Source organism: Micropterus salmoides, unplaced genomic scaffold, assembly GCF_014851395.1.
Source record: "Micropterus salmoides isolate LMB-PRFRI ecotype aquatic unplaced genomic scaffold, ASM1485139v1 Ms_hic_scaffold_3, whole genome shotgun sequence".
Classification (NCBI taxonomy): Eukaryota; Metazoa; Chordata; class Actinopteri; order Centrarchiformes; family Centrarchidae; genus Micropterus; species Micropterus salmoides.
The window spans coordinates 20,465,472-20,480,406 of NW_024042261.1; the positions used below are offsets into that span (position 1 = coordinate 20,465,472).

General features: G+C 40.0%; 1 protein-coding gene and 2 non-coding genes across 4 annotated transcripts in view; all 3 read left to right on the top strand.

Annotated features, from left to right (window-relative positions):
* The window catches only part of LOC119882699 (F-BAR and double SH3 domains protein 2-like), a 77,608-nt gene that overhangs the window by 4,722 nt on the left and 57,951 nt on the right, over positions 1–14,935 (top strand). For both annotated transcript variants that reach the window (XM_038692885.1, XM_038692884.1), the window contains exon 2: positions 1,202–1,299. In XM_038692885.1, coding sequence (XP_038548813.1) covers positions 1,202–1,299 — 98 coding nt within the window. The remainder of the gene's footprint in view (positions 1–1,201; positions 1,300–14,935) is intronic.
* On the top strand, positions 10,817–10,890 carry trnat-agu. Its single transcript has one exon. It is a non-coding gene; the product is annotated as a tRNA-Thr (tRNA).
* Positions 11,575–11,648, top strand: trnat-agu. The gene has a single exon. It is a non-coding gene; the product is annotated as a tRNA-Thr (tRNA).

The following is a 14,935-nucleotide window of genomic DNA, read 5'->3' on the forward strand; positions in this document are numbered from 1 at the left end:
ATTTTCTAGCTAATAGACTGGCAGCTGAAAGTCCTACAGGTCCGTAAGAAACTAAGGGGGCGTGGCTTAATAAAGGGTAAATTGAAAAAATAATGTGTAAGTGTTAGTTACAGTCTTGTTGGACAGTGTTACTGTGTTTCTCACACTGGTGTGAGGTTGGGTGATTTCATGCAACATTTATTCTAACTAGGGTTGGGTGATATAGCCACTGAGGAAAAGAATCCTTATTAATTATGAATGTGTAACGTTATATAACTTTCATGCAGGTAGAGGCATTCTTATGTGACCAGGAAAAGACAATATTTTAACTCTATTATGATAGCAGAAGTCTCTGACTTTATCAATATGGCAGGGTAAATGATTTGTTGTATAGAGCTGGGATTTTCTGTATGTGAATATGAGTAGGGTTGGGCGATGTCTACAAAATTTCCATCGGACGTTGTCTGCAATGAGACATCGGGATAGAAGATGTCATCGGGTGCGCGGGCGGGGCAGCAGTCGTCTTATGTGCACATGTCTTCTCGCACAAACTTCACTCGGTAAAAAAAAATTGGTAGACTATTAACTTACGTTATAAGTCGCGGTCGCAGTGGATATTTTACGCACGGACCAGGTAAAGCAGCATTGAACACACGGTGCAGATGTTGGTTTTAGTTGTTTGATAGGCTGCGTCATTAATAAGCCGACGTGCAGCTCACCTGCTGCCGTGATAATATGGGAAGAATACATATGATAACAGATCGCGGGTGGAAATATACGGAAAAAAGACGATTTCTCAGTCTTTTAGACGACTTTATAAAACATACTGCTGATGGAGAAAATGGAGCAGACGGTGGGAGAGAGACAGAGAGAGGCGGGGCAAGCTGGGGTGTTTACCTGAGGTGTAGGTGTGTGTGAGTGTGGGGAGAAGAGAATTCAGAGGCAGGTGCAAACCATACTTAAAAACAATAATAAGAATGTTTGTGGTCATTAAAAGCTGCTTTCACAGAGTGGTATAATGTGAAAATTTGAGATTTATTTTGCTGGAGGGGCGGGGGGTTTACAATCACGATGCCGGTTCAACGTCGTGGTGTCTGTCAGCCATCGCCGATGGACGATGGCATCGTCTATGGGCCCAACCCTAAATATGAGCCAGGAAATGAGCATCACACTTGCACTGCAGACGGATGACTAAATGACAGATTCTTTTTGTTTCCTCCAGGTCAAAGTGACACAGGAGCTGAAAAACACACACACAGAGCAGATGACAAGGCTGCACTTTAAACACCAGACCGAATGTGACCTGCTGGAAGACATGAGGTATGGACACGTCTCTAACACACATGCGTGTGCGTTAACACGGTCCCGTTATTGTCCACCCGCAAAAAGAACTGAGGGATATCAGCCGCCAGATGGTTTTAAATCCTGTCATCGTTGCTGACTGCAATGTGCAGGGCATGCGCACGTTGATACAGCTGGAGGGGGAAACAACTGATGAGTGAGGGAGGAGTGGCATGTTAAAGAAAAAGAGAAGGAGGAGTATTGTCATATTGTAGTCTTTTGAGAAGGACAAAGGGTTGGGAACATGATGAAGGAATTTCCTGCTGTCCTCTTCCTGCTCTCCGACTCTGTTTCTTTCTTCCTCTCTTTCTTCTTTTCAAAATTTCATTTTGTATCTTTCTCTGTCATCTTCCCCATCCCTCATGTTGTTTCTGTCTCTTTTACTCTGATAATCTTTTTGTCTATCTCAATATCTCTCTTTAAAATTTTGGCTCAGCTCTGTTTACTGGTGACGTGTGTGAGTCTGGCAGTTTTCCCATTTGAATTTGGCGATGGGAGGATGGTTCCTTCACACGCACCATTTTCTGTGTTGACTAAGCATTGATTATTTATGACAGCAAACTCTCTAATCCTATTTGCTTCTCTGACTACATCCCTGTCTTTCTCCCTTTTTCTCATTTTCACGCTTTCACCATTGCTTCTCACTGAGACTTCTCCCCCTTTTTTAGTCTTGGGGGCAGTTCCAGCTGTTTGAGAACAGATTGCCTTGTTGCTGCCGGGTTTTGGAGAGTGAACAAGGCCCTGGTCTCACTTGTGGGAGAGAGGGAGAGCCAGTTTAGCATGTGCAACCACAGCGTGTTAGCTCTTTCAGTTAGTGAGGGATGGCGCTACATGCCACTGGGTAAAGATCTTCAAATTGGCTTTGTCATCCTCATGATTGAAAGACGCTTCCTGCTGTGTTTTCTCTGTACATTCCTGTAGTCTTTAATGTTTTGTAATTATTTCTGATGACACATTCTCATGGTGGTAAAACCAAGAGCAGCAGGGTGGTGCAGTGATTAGGGAGACAGCCTTTTGATTGGGAAACCTGGACTCAAGCCCCTGCAGCAAGGAGCACCTGCTTTTTGTTGATGTGTCCTTGAGCAAGACACTGAGGCCCCACTAGTTTAGTCAAAATGTGCTTTTTTTATTTAGTGTTTTCCACAGGATTTGGAGGGACTGTGGTGGGTGGGTCCGAAGTCCAAGAGGGTCCGGTAAAGTAAATTACATGTGTCCATTTACTTTTAATGTACACATGGTATATGTTTTATACTTTCTGTGAATATAATCCAATTAATCTTATTTCCATACTTTATAGACTTCTTATTTTGAAAACTGGACGTTGTCACATGTGTATCCTAGTGCTAAATTCATCAAGTCCGAACCAATTTGATAATGTTGTATGTGGTTCTCGTATAACGTAACATGAAGACTTCACAGCCTCTCTTCAGGTACGACTCTCATAAAGCAACACTTGTCTTTGTAAAGAGAGAAAATGACAGGATAAAGTTGCTAACCTGCCTGTCAGCTCACACTGGTACGTTTCAGTGGATTTACCATAAATGCTTGAATAAGTGTGCACTCCAAATGTAGGTGCGGCTAGCTATTGCCTTCTCAGAAAAGAGTGACAGAAACACTCAAAGCCGGTCAGACCATTTGTTGCCTTTTCTAAGAAGTCATCCACAGATGGAGTGGATGTGCTAGGAGACAATTCAGCAGAACAGTGTCTACAAATACTGATTTTTGCGTCTTTCTCAGACACTTTAAAATGCCTCCACACTGCCGACATGTGAACCTAATTGTTCAGTAAAATTTATTTGGTCTTTTGACGTGTTAGGCAGAACACAAAAGTGCTTTTTTTGCTATTTTCGGCCGATTCATTTCGGTGGCCGAACATTCTGTGCATCCCTAAAGATAGCCGTTCAATACACACTGACTATGACCGCTGTTACTGCTGTCAGAACCAGCTGTTTTTTATTTCAACAGCGCAGTACCTGAGTTGCTAAAAGGTGGCAGCTGGCCAAACCATCAACTGTTATCACCAATACAACTGAGATGGCTGATCTGATGGCATACATGAGAAGTATACAGGAAGAATATTCGCATTGTGTTAATTTTTTTAATTCTGTGAGTCTTTGTCCATGCCCACCAAAGCTTTATAGAGATCTAGGAAGCTCATTGTAGATCAGTCAGTACATTTGAAGAAACTAAAGTGTGTCTATTTCTTGAGAAGCAGGAGTAATGGCTGCCTAGAAAACTGCTAGTGGGCTAGATAGACCTTTAGACTGTGGTAGAATTTCTGTCGCCAAATTTCTGTCACAACTTGATTTGACAGAGTAAGAGGGCGGAAATGATACGTCTATTAATCAATCGAGTTGATGGACGGCAAAATAATTGTCAAAATTTTGCTAAACATTCCCTGGTTCCTGCTTGTGCAATGTGAGGATTTGCTGCTTTTCTCTCTTTGACATCACTGCATATCAGATATCTTTGGGTTTTGGACTGTTGGTCAGACAAGATGTCACACTGGAATCAACATTTTAACAGTTTTTCCTATTTCAAGAAGTCCTATAGAATAAAGAATTAATGAGTGATTTAATAGTAAAAAAGAGTCACCACATTTCTTAATATTGAAATAAATTGTTAGCTGCAGCAATACATAGATAACTAACCCAATACTTTATTGAGACGTCAAGCTCTAGCTCTTGTAACAGATGCATCCCTAACTGGCTTGACTGTTATGTTAAAAATGCAGTCGGGATTTCCACAGGAAAAAGCAATTATTGAACTGTCCCCAACTAGGGTCTGAATACAGAGTAAATAATGTCAATGCTGCCTGCAAACAGTGAATAGATTATAGTAGGAAGCTAGCCAGTTGGCTAACACTGGGACATATACAGTAATGCTCATTATTGTAAATTGTCCCTGTAATTACATACTTTTGATTGATCTGGACTGAAACTACGACTGTAATTGTTTATGTAGACTATGTAAATCACTTGGCTAGACCTTTGCTTTGGTGCTAATGTCATGTCAACTTAATGTCCAGAAATCATCTTCAAAATAGCTGGACTGTGTGGCCATTTAATGAAACACATACAGGGTTGACAGACATTTTCCTACGTAAAGCCTATAGTAGATTTTAACTCTTAAATCCCAAAATCTGCTTTGAGGTTATTTACCCTAATTAATTAATCCACAGGCTGGCTTTAATCAACGCACACACTCAAACACATAAACACAAGTTGCTAGCTGTAGTGCATTCAGCCTATGTGTTTAACGATCATTAAAGGTAAAAAGGGGAAACATAAAGAAACTAAGAATGAAAGAAATAAGAAAGAAAGAAAGACGGCCCGACAGAAAGAAGGAAGGAGAAAGGGCAGTTTTTAATCCTCTGGGTTTTAGCTGGACTAGTTTTAGGAGAGAGGATAAGAGAAAGATAGAGAGAAGAGAAAACGATGACGAGTTGGTGGACTCAGGGAGTCAACTTGGTGTCCTCAATCCAACTAAATCCCCCATACCCTTATTTCTGCCTCAACAGCTACACACGAGCACACATCACCCAGTGCAAACCACAAAAAATAGGCAAGTCTAGGGTGACCAGATGAGAATATGTGAAATTCGGGACAGGGGAGATTGGAGCGGGAGTGGCCTCCAGTACATTACATTCACTGTCAACAGACAGTAAAACACACAAAAGTCAAAACTAAATGCTAAAATGTATAATTTTTGTCATACTTTTGTCGTTAGAAAAACACAATGACTGTGTTGTATGTAACGGTGTGTAAATCATGATCACTTATATACAATTTATTTTATTAGTCATTTCATCAGGGCGCTGTCAGATTAGCTAGCCTAATCAGGAAGACTTGCTTGCCAATCACAAGCGCCATGTGTATCCTGTTACGGTCCTACTCAGCAATCAGAGCGGGCACAGGGTGTGTACATTTTACAACAATAAACGAAACTAGAGGAAAACATGTGGAATAATGTCGTCAGCCGAACCGACACAGGCGCTGTGCCACGGTTTTGTACATCCTCTGCCCGGCGCTAACTCACAGTGTTTAGCCTGCCCTACATTGTTGATGTGTTTTTAATTTGTCCTTTCTTATGCTTTTACTACAATAACAGATCTCTTGTTCTGCTCTCTGCATGGCTACATATAACCGACATGGAACATTTCAGAATAAGAGCATTTTGCCTCTCTGATTTCACTGACTTGTTCAGATTTTGCAAAATCAAAAGTCGCAATTAGTTTTTTTCCCAAAATTGTTCAGCCCTAGTTTAGTGTAATATTCGGGACAAACAGGACAGGATGTCCTGAATTTTTTGGGATGTTTGTTGACCCTATCCTAGTCTCATACATACTTGTATTCACCTTTTTAGACATTTGGTCACATTGACCTGTAGTTTCATATAGCCACTTGCCCTCCCTTTTGCTGAATAAGGACATACCTTCAACTTAATAACGGGAGCTGTAGCAGATTTTCAATACAGCAGGTTTATCTGTAGATTTGGATCAGTGAATGAAACCAAACTGCATCATCATGACACTATACAGAGTGCCACGATGATGGCCTTTTTGCAAAGGGCATGTTTTGCCCTGCAGCGCTGTGTTCAAAATCTGTTCTCATGATAAGCAAGAAATGGTGTGGCTCACAACATATTACCCGTCTGTGAAGACGGCATTTGTTTTTTTACAAGAGAACTTGTAACTTATCCCGTTGTCGCTGTTGTCAAATGCATAATTTTCCGTAGTCCAGATTCTTTATGAAGAATCTGCAAAGAGCATCATCAATTGTGGAGATGACAGCAATGACAAACCAAAGGACAAAACAAAGGATGAAAGTGCCAGCTTTTGTGGCTGATGCCGGCTAGACAGGACTGGACTGGACTAGAACTGGAGCCCTGATGTGGTTTAGTAATTCACCCCCCTCTTTCTTTTGTGTGGCACATTTGCATACTGGGATAAATTTCAGTTTCACTCAAGTTTATTGACCAAAACCAAGGAATTATCTGCATGTCATTAAAACCTAATGGGTCTCCACGCTGAGTAGCTCCCCAGTTTGAACCCAAAATTATATCAGAGTCCTCATTAATGGTTTTCGCTGCAACCTCTATAATATAGGAAGAGGAGGGGAAGAATAGGAAATCAATTTGGGGGAAAAAGACTCAAATTAATGCCCTGCTGATTCAGACCCTCCTAATATAATTAGGTGTCTTCTGTACTTGGTTAAATGACAGCACACAGACAACCTGCAGAAGGACCCCAGGTAATACTAAACCCAGGGGGTACGGCTGAAATGACAGAGATGATGAGGCAAAGATGATTCTTCAACCATGGCCTACTGAACATTTATTTATTTATTTTAAGAGGAAAATATATTTAAATGTCTTTCACACCAGAGCAGATAGCTGAGTCACAGTTGCCCTACTATCCCTTTAGGAAGTTCTGGCTATGACTTACATAACTGTGTGATTAAAACAATAGCAGTGATTTGCCGTTAAAACATGTTTATGTTTAAATAATAAAGGGGTCTGGTATGTACAAGGCAGTCAGATAATAGGATAGATATTAACCAGCCATAAACCAATCTAAAATACCATAATAATACAAACATCCTTACAATTTAATGCAATGTAATACAGTACTGCAATGAATCCTAACTTTCTGAAGTTGATGTTATTCAGTGTTTATCAAGACTGTGTCAGACAGTTGATTCAACTGTGTGGCCATTTTGGAGCCTGCAGTTTTATGGTGTTGTTGTACTGGAACTGCATTGTACTGCATAGTGTTGTAGTCAAGACTGCCCAAACCGAGACCAAGTCAAGACCAAGACCGGAGTTTATCGAGACCGAGACAAGACCAAGAGGCTGAGAGCAGTCGAGACCAAGACCAAGGGCGGTCGAGACGGAAACAAAACCAAGACCATCAAAAAGTGACTGGACTCGAGTACCACAACACTAGGTCGCAAGGAGTTTCTGATATTTTGTCCATGGGAAAAGTAACCAGACGAAGTTCTTAGCAACCGAAAATAATCGGTGTTTCTCATTGCCTACATGGTATGGTTTTTCATAAAGGTGCCGCAGAATTTGAGCAATGAGTCATCTATATAATTAACATGTGATATTTGGTTATATATTACACAGTATTTCTGTTTCTGTTTTTCAGTTGTTACCATGTGCCTCTACAGCATTTTCAGGATTTGTATAATAGAAAACATTAAGCTTAATTGACTTTAGTCCGTGTCAGAGCAACAGATACAATTTCCTCTGATTAAATTACAATGGCAGCGCACTAAGCAGTCAGTTGGTGCTTTTTTTCTGTGACAGATTCAAGTGTTCAACTTCAGATTATCCTGAACTGTGATGGCTGGACATCCACTAAATTTCACTGAAAATTGTTTAAGGTTTTTAATTGTTTATCGCTTTGACACCTCATGTTTCAGAAACCACAGCTGATCAGAACAGTAGTTTGCTATGATGTTAGGGCCACCCTCCTTCGGTTCGACCGGGGGGGGAACAGTGTCTGGTCTTGTACAGTGTCTGGTATATCTTGGTCAACTTTTTCAAATCTCCTAGGAGTCCCATCTTTCTATTTCCCAGTAAGCAAACAAAAAAATCCTCAGTTTGAGGTTCAATTCAAAAGTTGGCCAACGAAAATAAAACCAAGTGACGCTTCTCGTGTTTAATAGACAAGCTTAGTAATTCTCCGACAACACCAGAGTTCCCCACCCTCCGATGCTGGTAAGCAGCGCACTGGCTGTAACTCGGGACAGACTGGGCCTCTTTTGGACTTGTGAGTTTGGTTTGAAATGCCGTTTCACAGATATTTCCTGAGCTGACTGGTGGCTGTGTGTGTGTGACGCTGGCGCCGATTGCCATAATATGCTTACCTTACTACACTCGTCTTTGTAGTGACACTGTGTGACACTAAAGTCTCTGTCGTGTCAGCTTCTGTCAAGCGTAAGGCCATTGTACAACAACAAGTCAAGGTACAGCGTAAGGTGCGAAGTTGATGGTTCGTCTACAGACTGGTTTACTCTTGAGTGTCATGTGACCAGAGTGCAATCGCAGCCTTTGCGATTGGAAAATCTCATTTTATCACAACGTGATAATATTGCAAATGCAATTATCCCTATTTTATATTTGCTAATGCTATCACACAACCTCTTAAAGAATTAACTAGGCTAAATAGTAGTGGGAAATTACAAATTACTTCAATCTTCTCATTTTGTTGCTTGTAACTTGTCCATTTTATTGTATTTTGAAATTAAATAAAATAGTGAATGTCCAAATGCCTGCTTGGTCTCGGAGAGAAAGAACTGCAGAGAATATGCTCTATTATGTCTTGTGGCGATCACACAGTGTGAAAACATGACCACCCTCCACCGCCTCTGTCTCTCTGTGACTCATGTTGCTTATCCTGTTGTCACTGATCTCAGGCTGTGTCCTGTAAACCATTGATCTCAGCTGTTTTCCAACGTTTGATCGTTCCCGCTCTCTGCTCTCTTTTTACACACACACACACATACAGTACACGGGCTTAAGTTGTGTCTCAACTGGGATAGTTCCGTTAAGACACTAACATGCAGTACACTGTGTACAGTATGTACTTACATGCGTAGTGGGAACATTTCGATAGGGCTGTGTTATCTCAAATTGAACATGGATGTGGTGCACTTACCGGAAATGACAATTGCGACATTTGACCGCTTCTTCTTTTTAATGGCAAATTGAAAGCGGGCGGATCATTATCGCCATCATTTGACCGTGATTGTCACCCGCCAAAATACAGTATCTGCAGCCTTGTGTGCCCACTTAAATTCAATTTTAGTAGAAATTAATAAAAATGAACATACTTTTCACCACTACAGCTTTCCCGGCCGCCATTTTCACAAGTGTGAACATACTTTGGTGGTCCCTCCCCTTCCGCTACGTGCCCAAGATGGCGACCTTTGAGGGTGAGAAGTGTCCAGCGTCCCACACTCAACTTTTTGACCTTTACGAGTGTACCATCCGGGTACTGTTGATAATTAACAAGAAAATTTAATAAAAAAATAGGTGAATAAAAGATGGCATTACAGAACAAACATGAAACAAAAACACTGCAGTGGACTGGAAAGTTGTTCCTCTTTTCAGATTTACAGCTTACAGTCCTGATTCTCACAAAATGAATTGTTAATATCCTCCAGGTATGCGGGCGGGTCTTTTCCTCCAAATGGCTCAGGACCATAGCCATTGGTGGTTTGGTTACTTCTTCGTCACCCAATTAGGAAGGGTGTACCTTACTGCTCTATGTTACAAAAGAGCGCCAATTCCCAGACGTGAAACCCCCTTCAATCTACAGGAATAAACAGTCTTTTGCTCTAAACTAATCATGGAGAACAACAGGGCTTGTCTACAAAATGGTTGACACCCTATTTTAAGTGTCAATGAAACAGTCAAAAAACTGTCCTTCTGGCACTAAACAAAGAGGTGTCAGTTTTCTTTACATTACAAAGAGGATACAAACAATGGTTTAATCAACATTCTAATGCAATCGTTTGGCCTAAAACCCAGCAGGTTTACATTTGAAGGAAAACACTGAAACACTGGAATACATTAAGTTTGTTGTAACTTTTTAAAACTCAACAGTACTCATAAGTGCACTGCTTTTTGCCATACCTGAAGTAAACACACATCCACACAAAATAGCAGGTGTAAGTATGGAAGGGCGCAAATTGAGACACAACATTAGTGTACACTCTCAAGAACTTAACTATTTCCTGTCAGACACTCACTCATCTGGGCATTTTCTTTCTTTCTTAGAGGAGACACGATTGGAGGAGAGAGACACAGACAAGCATCTTAGGAGAAGTACACTATATCCTTAGCACAGTAACAGTAAACACAATTGTTTATGATGATATGATCCAACAGCATGCGGGTGATATTATAAAACTAAATAAATAAAATAACCATTCAAGACTTAACCTGAATGGGCTGTTCTGTTTGTTTTCATTCTGCCTTGTGAAACACACAGTGCCGTACAGACACGCATAGTGTGTGTGTGTGAGATGTTTGTAGCTGGTAATTGGGTATCCATATTTACATATGACGTCTCTGCTGCAGTGTAACCATGGTGGTGGAAGAAGCCTAGACATGTCCAACGATCCCACTGAGGATGTGTGTGTGTGTGTGTGTGTCTGTATCTACTGGTGTTGACTTGTATGTCCCACAGTAGTACTATAAATATACCGCAGTAAAAAGATACCAAAGCAGAAAAGGCTTATTTTGTGGCATGTATTCCTAATTTTAAATACTTGACTCTCATGTATTGGTTCCCTAGACTCATGTCACTGCTCATATCAGCTACTGAAATTGAATCGTTTGTAATATTGTGACCGAGTTACATCACACTTTAAGGTATTTTGCATGTCCCATCATACAGATGAATTTCTAAAGATTTCTTCACTTAAAAGCTGTAAGGCACTCTGTCGTAATTTTTTCTCTTGCCGCAGGTTGTATAGCAGCAGGCGCTGTGGCTTAGTTGGTTAAAGCGCCTGTCTAGTAAACAGGAGATCCTGGGTTCGAATCCCAGCAGTGCCTTTTCTGTGGTCGTCACTCACCAGGGCTGAAAACAAGCATCATCTGGCCATTCACATGCACTGGGCATGTGTGTGGCGGTGTAAATAGAAAGCACATTGTGTTCTCCGGAATTGCACAAGATTCGGCTGAAGAAAACAGTCTTACTATAAGTGAGCGAAGTACTTTACCAGAGATTTTTGTCTTTGCATGGACTGACAATGTGGTGGAACTGTTACTGAAAGTAACATGGGAGTACAAAACGACTATGGCGTTGGAAAACAGGAGACCCTGAGTTTGAATCCCAGCAGTGCCTTTTCTGTGGTCAGCACGAGGTCTTGTATCAAAACTAGAAAACAACACATGGAAGTGGCACAACTTAAAAAAGAAACATAACAAATGTACATCCTTCTGTACATGTGAAAAAAGTTTTACACCCTTTAAAGTCACCAGATCTCAACCCAGTTTCCCACCTATGGATCACCTGGGTCTGTGTTGTTATAGATATTGGTGGTCAATTGCAATCATTGCTAAGGTATCTTCAGTCTGATTATTACCATTTAAACATGAGAAAAAAGCATTTTATTAAGGTTTATTTAAGGTTTAACATTTCCTACAGAATCTAAACACTTGTGATAATAAATGTTTTTTGACAATAAATAGCTAGAATAAAATCTATGTTTTAAATATTGTGTATGAGGCTCGTATGGCGCTGTGGCTTAGTTGGTTAAAGCGCCTGTCTAGTAAACAGGAGATCCTGGGTTCAAATCCCAGCAGTGCCTTTTCTGTGGTCGTCACTCACCAGGACTGAAAACAAGCATGAACTGGGCGCGTGTGTGTCGGTGTAAATAGGAAGCAGATTGTCTTCTCTGCAGTTGCACAAGATTCAGCTAAAGAGGACACTATTACTATAAGTGAGCGAAGTACTTTACAGAGATTTGTTTTTTTTGCAAGGACTGACAATGTGGTGGAACTGTTACTGAAAGTAGCACGGGAGTGCAAAGCGACTGTGGCGGTGGAAAACAGACTGGGAGTCGTAGCAAAGCAAATATGGCGACATGCACAGTAAAAGTGTAAAATCTTTTACTAAAAATACAAAAACAAACACATTCTCAGTAGCACTGTATTTTCGCTTTGCGTGACTGATGAGAACCAATCAAGAATCTCAATTCAAAGTCCTCCGTTTTCGCCCGTCCGCACTAATATGCTAGTTTTTAAATGAAAACGGGGTCAGCAGCATTTTCAAACTTCTCCATTTTAGGTGTGCGGATTCACCATTTTATTCTGAACGGCAGGTGTAAGCATAGCAAAACTGCTGCGTTTTAAAACGAAAGTGTAGTAGTGTGGATGTAGGCTTGGTTGGTTAAAGCACCTGTCTAGTAAACAGGAGATACTGAATTTTGAATCCCAGCAGTGCTTGTTTTACAGTCAGCACAATTCTACTAATATAATTGTGACACCACAGCTTTTATCTGTTGAGGATTAGGTACAGAGAGAGAGACATGCTTTGTGTGTCCTTTATATGTCTGTAAAGATGTTTGCCTAAATATCTTTCTGGCTGTCTTTGTGCATTTGATTGAACAATAGCTCTTTAAAGCCAATTTCAGTGCGGTTTTAAAAAGTAGGGGTCGTTTGGGATCCCACAGGGATCACTAAGGGAATGGTTAAGCGTAAGCAAATAAAACCACTTGGCCAAGGTTAGGCAACTTAACACACTTAGTTAAATGCCTCTGCCGCTGTCACATGGAACCAAGGGGATTTTTCACTGCATTGCAGCTAGGGCATGTCACACTGATTCAGGTAGTGGTTGGAGTCTTATAAACCTTCAAAGGGGAATTACTTCTCCTACAATAATTTACTCAGTCACGCATGTCCATACTTTTCTGTACACGATAAGGGAAGTCATAACATTTGCTACGACATTATCCTTTGGTCAGTGGCAGGCAGTTGAGTTTTGACACAGTGTTCAGTTCATAGTGCTCTACAGCAGGCCTGTATCTTAATTGGTTAAAGTGCCTGTTTAGGAAACAGGAGATCCTGAGTTCAAATTGTGACAACCTGGATTTCATCACCAGATTTCACCACCTGTGTACATCCCCGGAAACACACATTTTCACAATCTACTCGCTGATTGGTATCTTTGGTTTTCTATTTGAGCAACTGAATATATCTGGCCTAAAAAAAAAAACAGTGTGAAAGAAAACCCCTAGTGGAATGTTTTGTTCGATTATACTTTTTTTTGTTGACTTTGGATACTGTGTGATACTGTGGTTTTTTGTGGACAATCTTAATATATTTTGGTTTTGCGCTAAGATTTTGTGTTTGTGTTGTTGTTATTGGGTTGGGTATGGTCATTCAACAGTAGGATGTACATTTTGATAAGTGTGCATCCTTTGTAAGGTTATCTTTAAATATCTTTAAAAATTTAAAAAAACCACAAACGAAAGAAATCACGACTGGCACTGACCAGTAGTAAATGACAGACGAATGAGAGAGAGTGGGCTGGCACCCCCAACCAAATAATCAAAAAGAACCCAGAAAGTCAGACTGTCATAGAATCCCGGCAGTGCCTTTTTCTCCGCAATGTCTCTATAAGAATAATTTTAATTGTGGCAAAACACATGCATCATTGTACTGTACTAAGTACTAACTCTAGACAACAAATGCAGCCCTTGCAGAACTTCTATGAACATAGCATTATCTGCTAAGAGGTGAGTATATGGCCAGTGTAACAAAAGGACTTTTTAAAGCTTTTTGCTAGAGATGACCTTGACAAAGAATACTGACTGGAGGAAGACTAATGTTAATTAAAATGAGTGAATGGAAACAGGTCTGTTTTGAATTGGTGAAAATATCAGTAACATGTCCACTGATGACAAAATGATCTGAATGCAACTTGATTGCTAAAATGACCAAACATAATCCCCTCCTTTATCAAACTCTTGTGTTTAGAAAACTGCATTTATTCATAGGCTTTCAGTGTCCTCTTTATATTGTCTCACAATACACACATTACTAACGACTCTATGTTTCTGTTGTAGTCCAGGTTAATGGTGCCATGATGGTTTTAACTTGAATGCCACACCCTTAGATAAACCAACCTTACCCTGCCTTGAGATTCGCTCTCAATTTCAAATTACATTTGAAAAAAAAATGTTCGATGATATCCTGTCATGTGTTTGTATTTTTAAATGCATTAATGGGCATACAAAAGACATGATAATGAGTCAACAGTCCAACCAAGAATCATAATCTTGAGATGTTTGGGAAGGATGTGAGCATGATGTTAGCTTGTGCTGTGTGTTAGGTGGTTAAAGTCTTTGTCTAGTAAACATGAGAGCTAGTGTTCAAATCCTCATAGTCTCTTTTCTGCAATGATTTTGGTGTCAGATATCTCCAATATTGCAATAAGTACAGAATCGTTAGTGTGATTCCTATCACAAGCTGCTAATTGCAAGCACTACTTCTGCGATTTTGCTATGCGAAACAGTTACATTTATTTATTATTTTTTAATTTATCAAGCAAAAATCCCAAATAATTGCCAGTACCAACTTCTTAAATGTAGGGTTTTGTGTTCTACATGTAAAATGTCTTTGTATATTTATTCATTTTTTACTTTTTCTGACCTTTCATTAACTAAATGATAAATTTATTACTAAAAAATGGACAGATTTAGCTATAAAAAAAATATTGTTAGTTGTAACCCTGCTTGTGTTTAAATATATGTATATCACTAATGCTCACCTAAACATTGCTCTTTAAGGGACTCCTGTGGGGCGCTGTGTTCCTGTGTTCTTGTGTTAAGGAATATCTGTGTTGATTTAGGTTGCAAGGTATCTTCAAATTCAGAACATTACCAATTTAAACCCGAGAGAAATTAAAGGGTTTTTAATCTGAAGATTTAACATTTCCTAAGGAAAACTCTTGCTTCTTGTAAAAGCTTTTTAAGAAGAAATAAATTGAATAAATTTCATATTTTAAATATGTTGAAGTCACATTGTGTGACACTGTGGCTTAGTTGGTTAAAGTGCCTGTATAGTAAACAGGAGATCATGGATTTGAATCCCA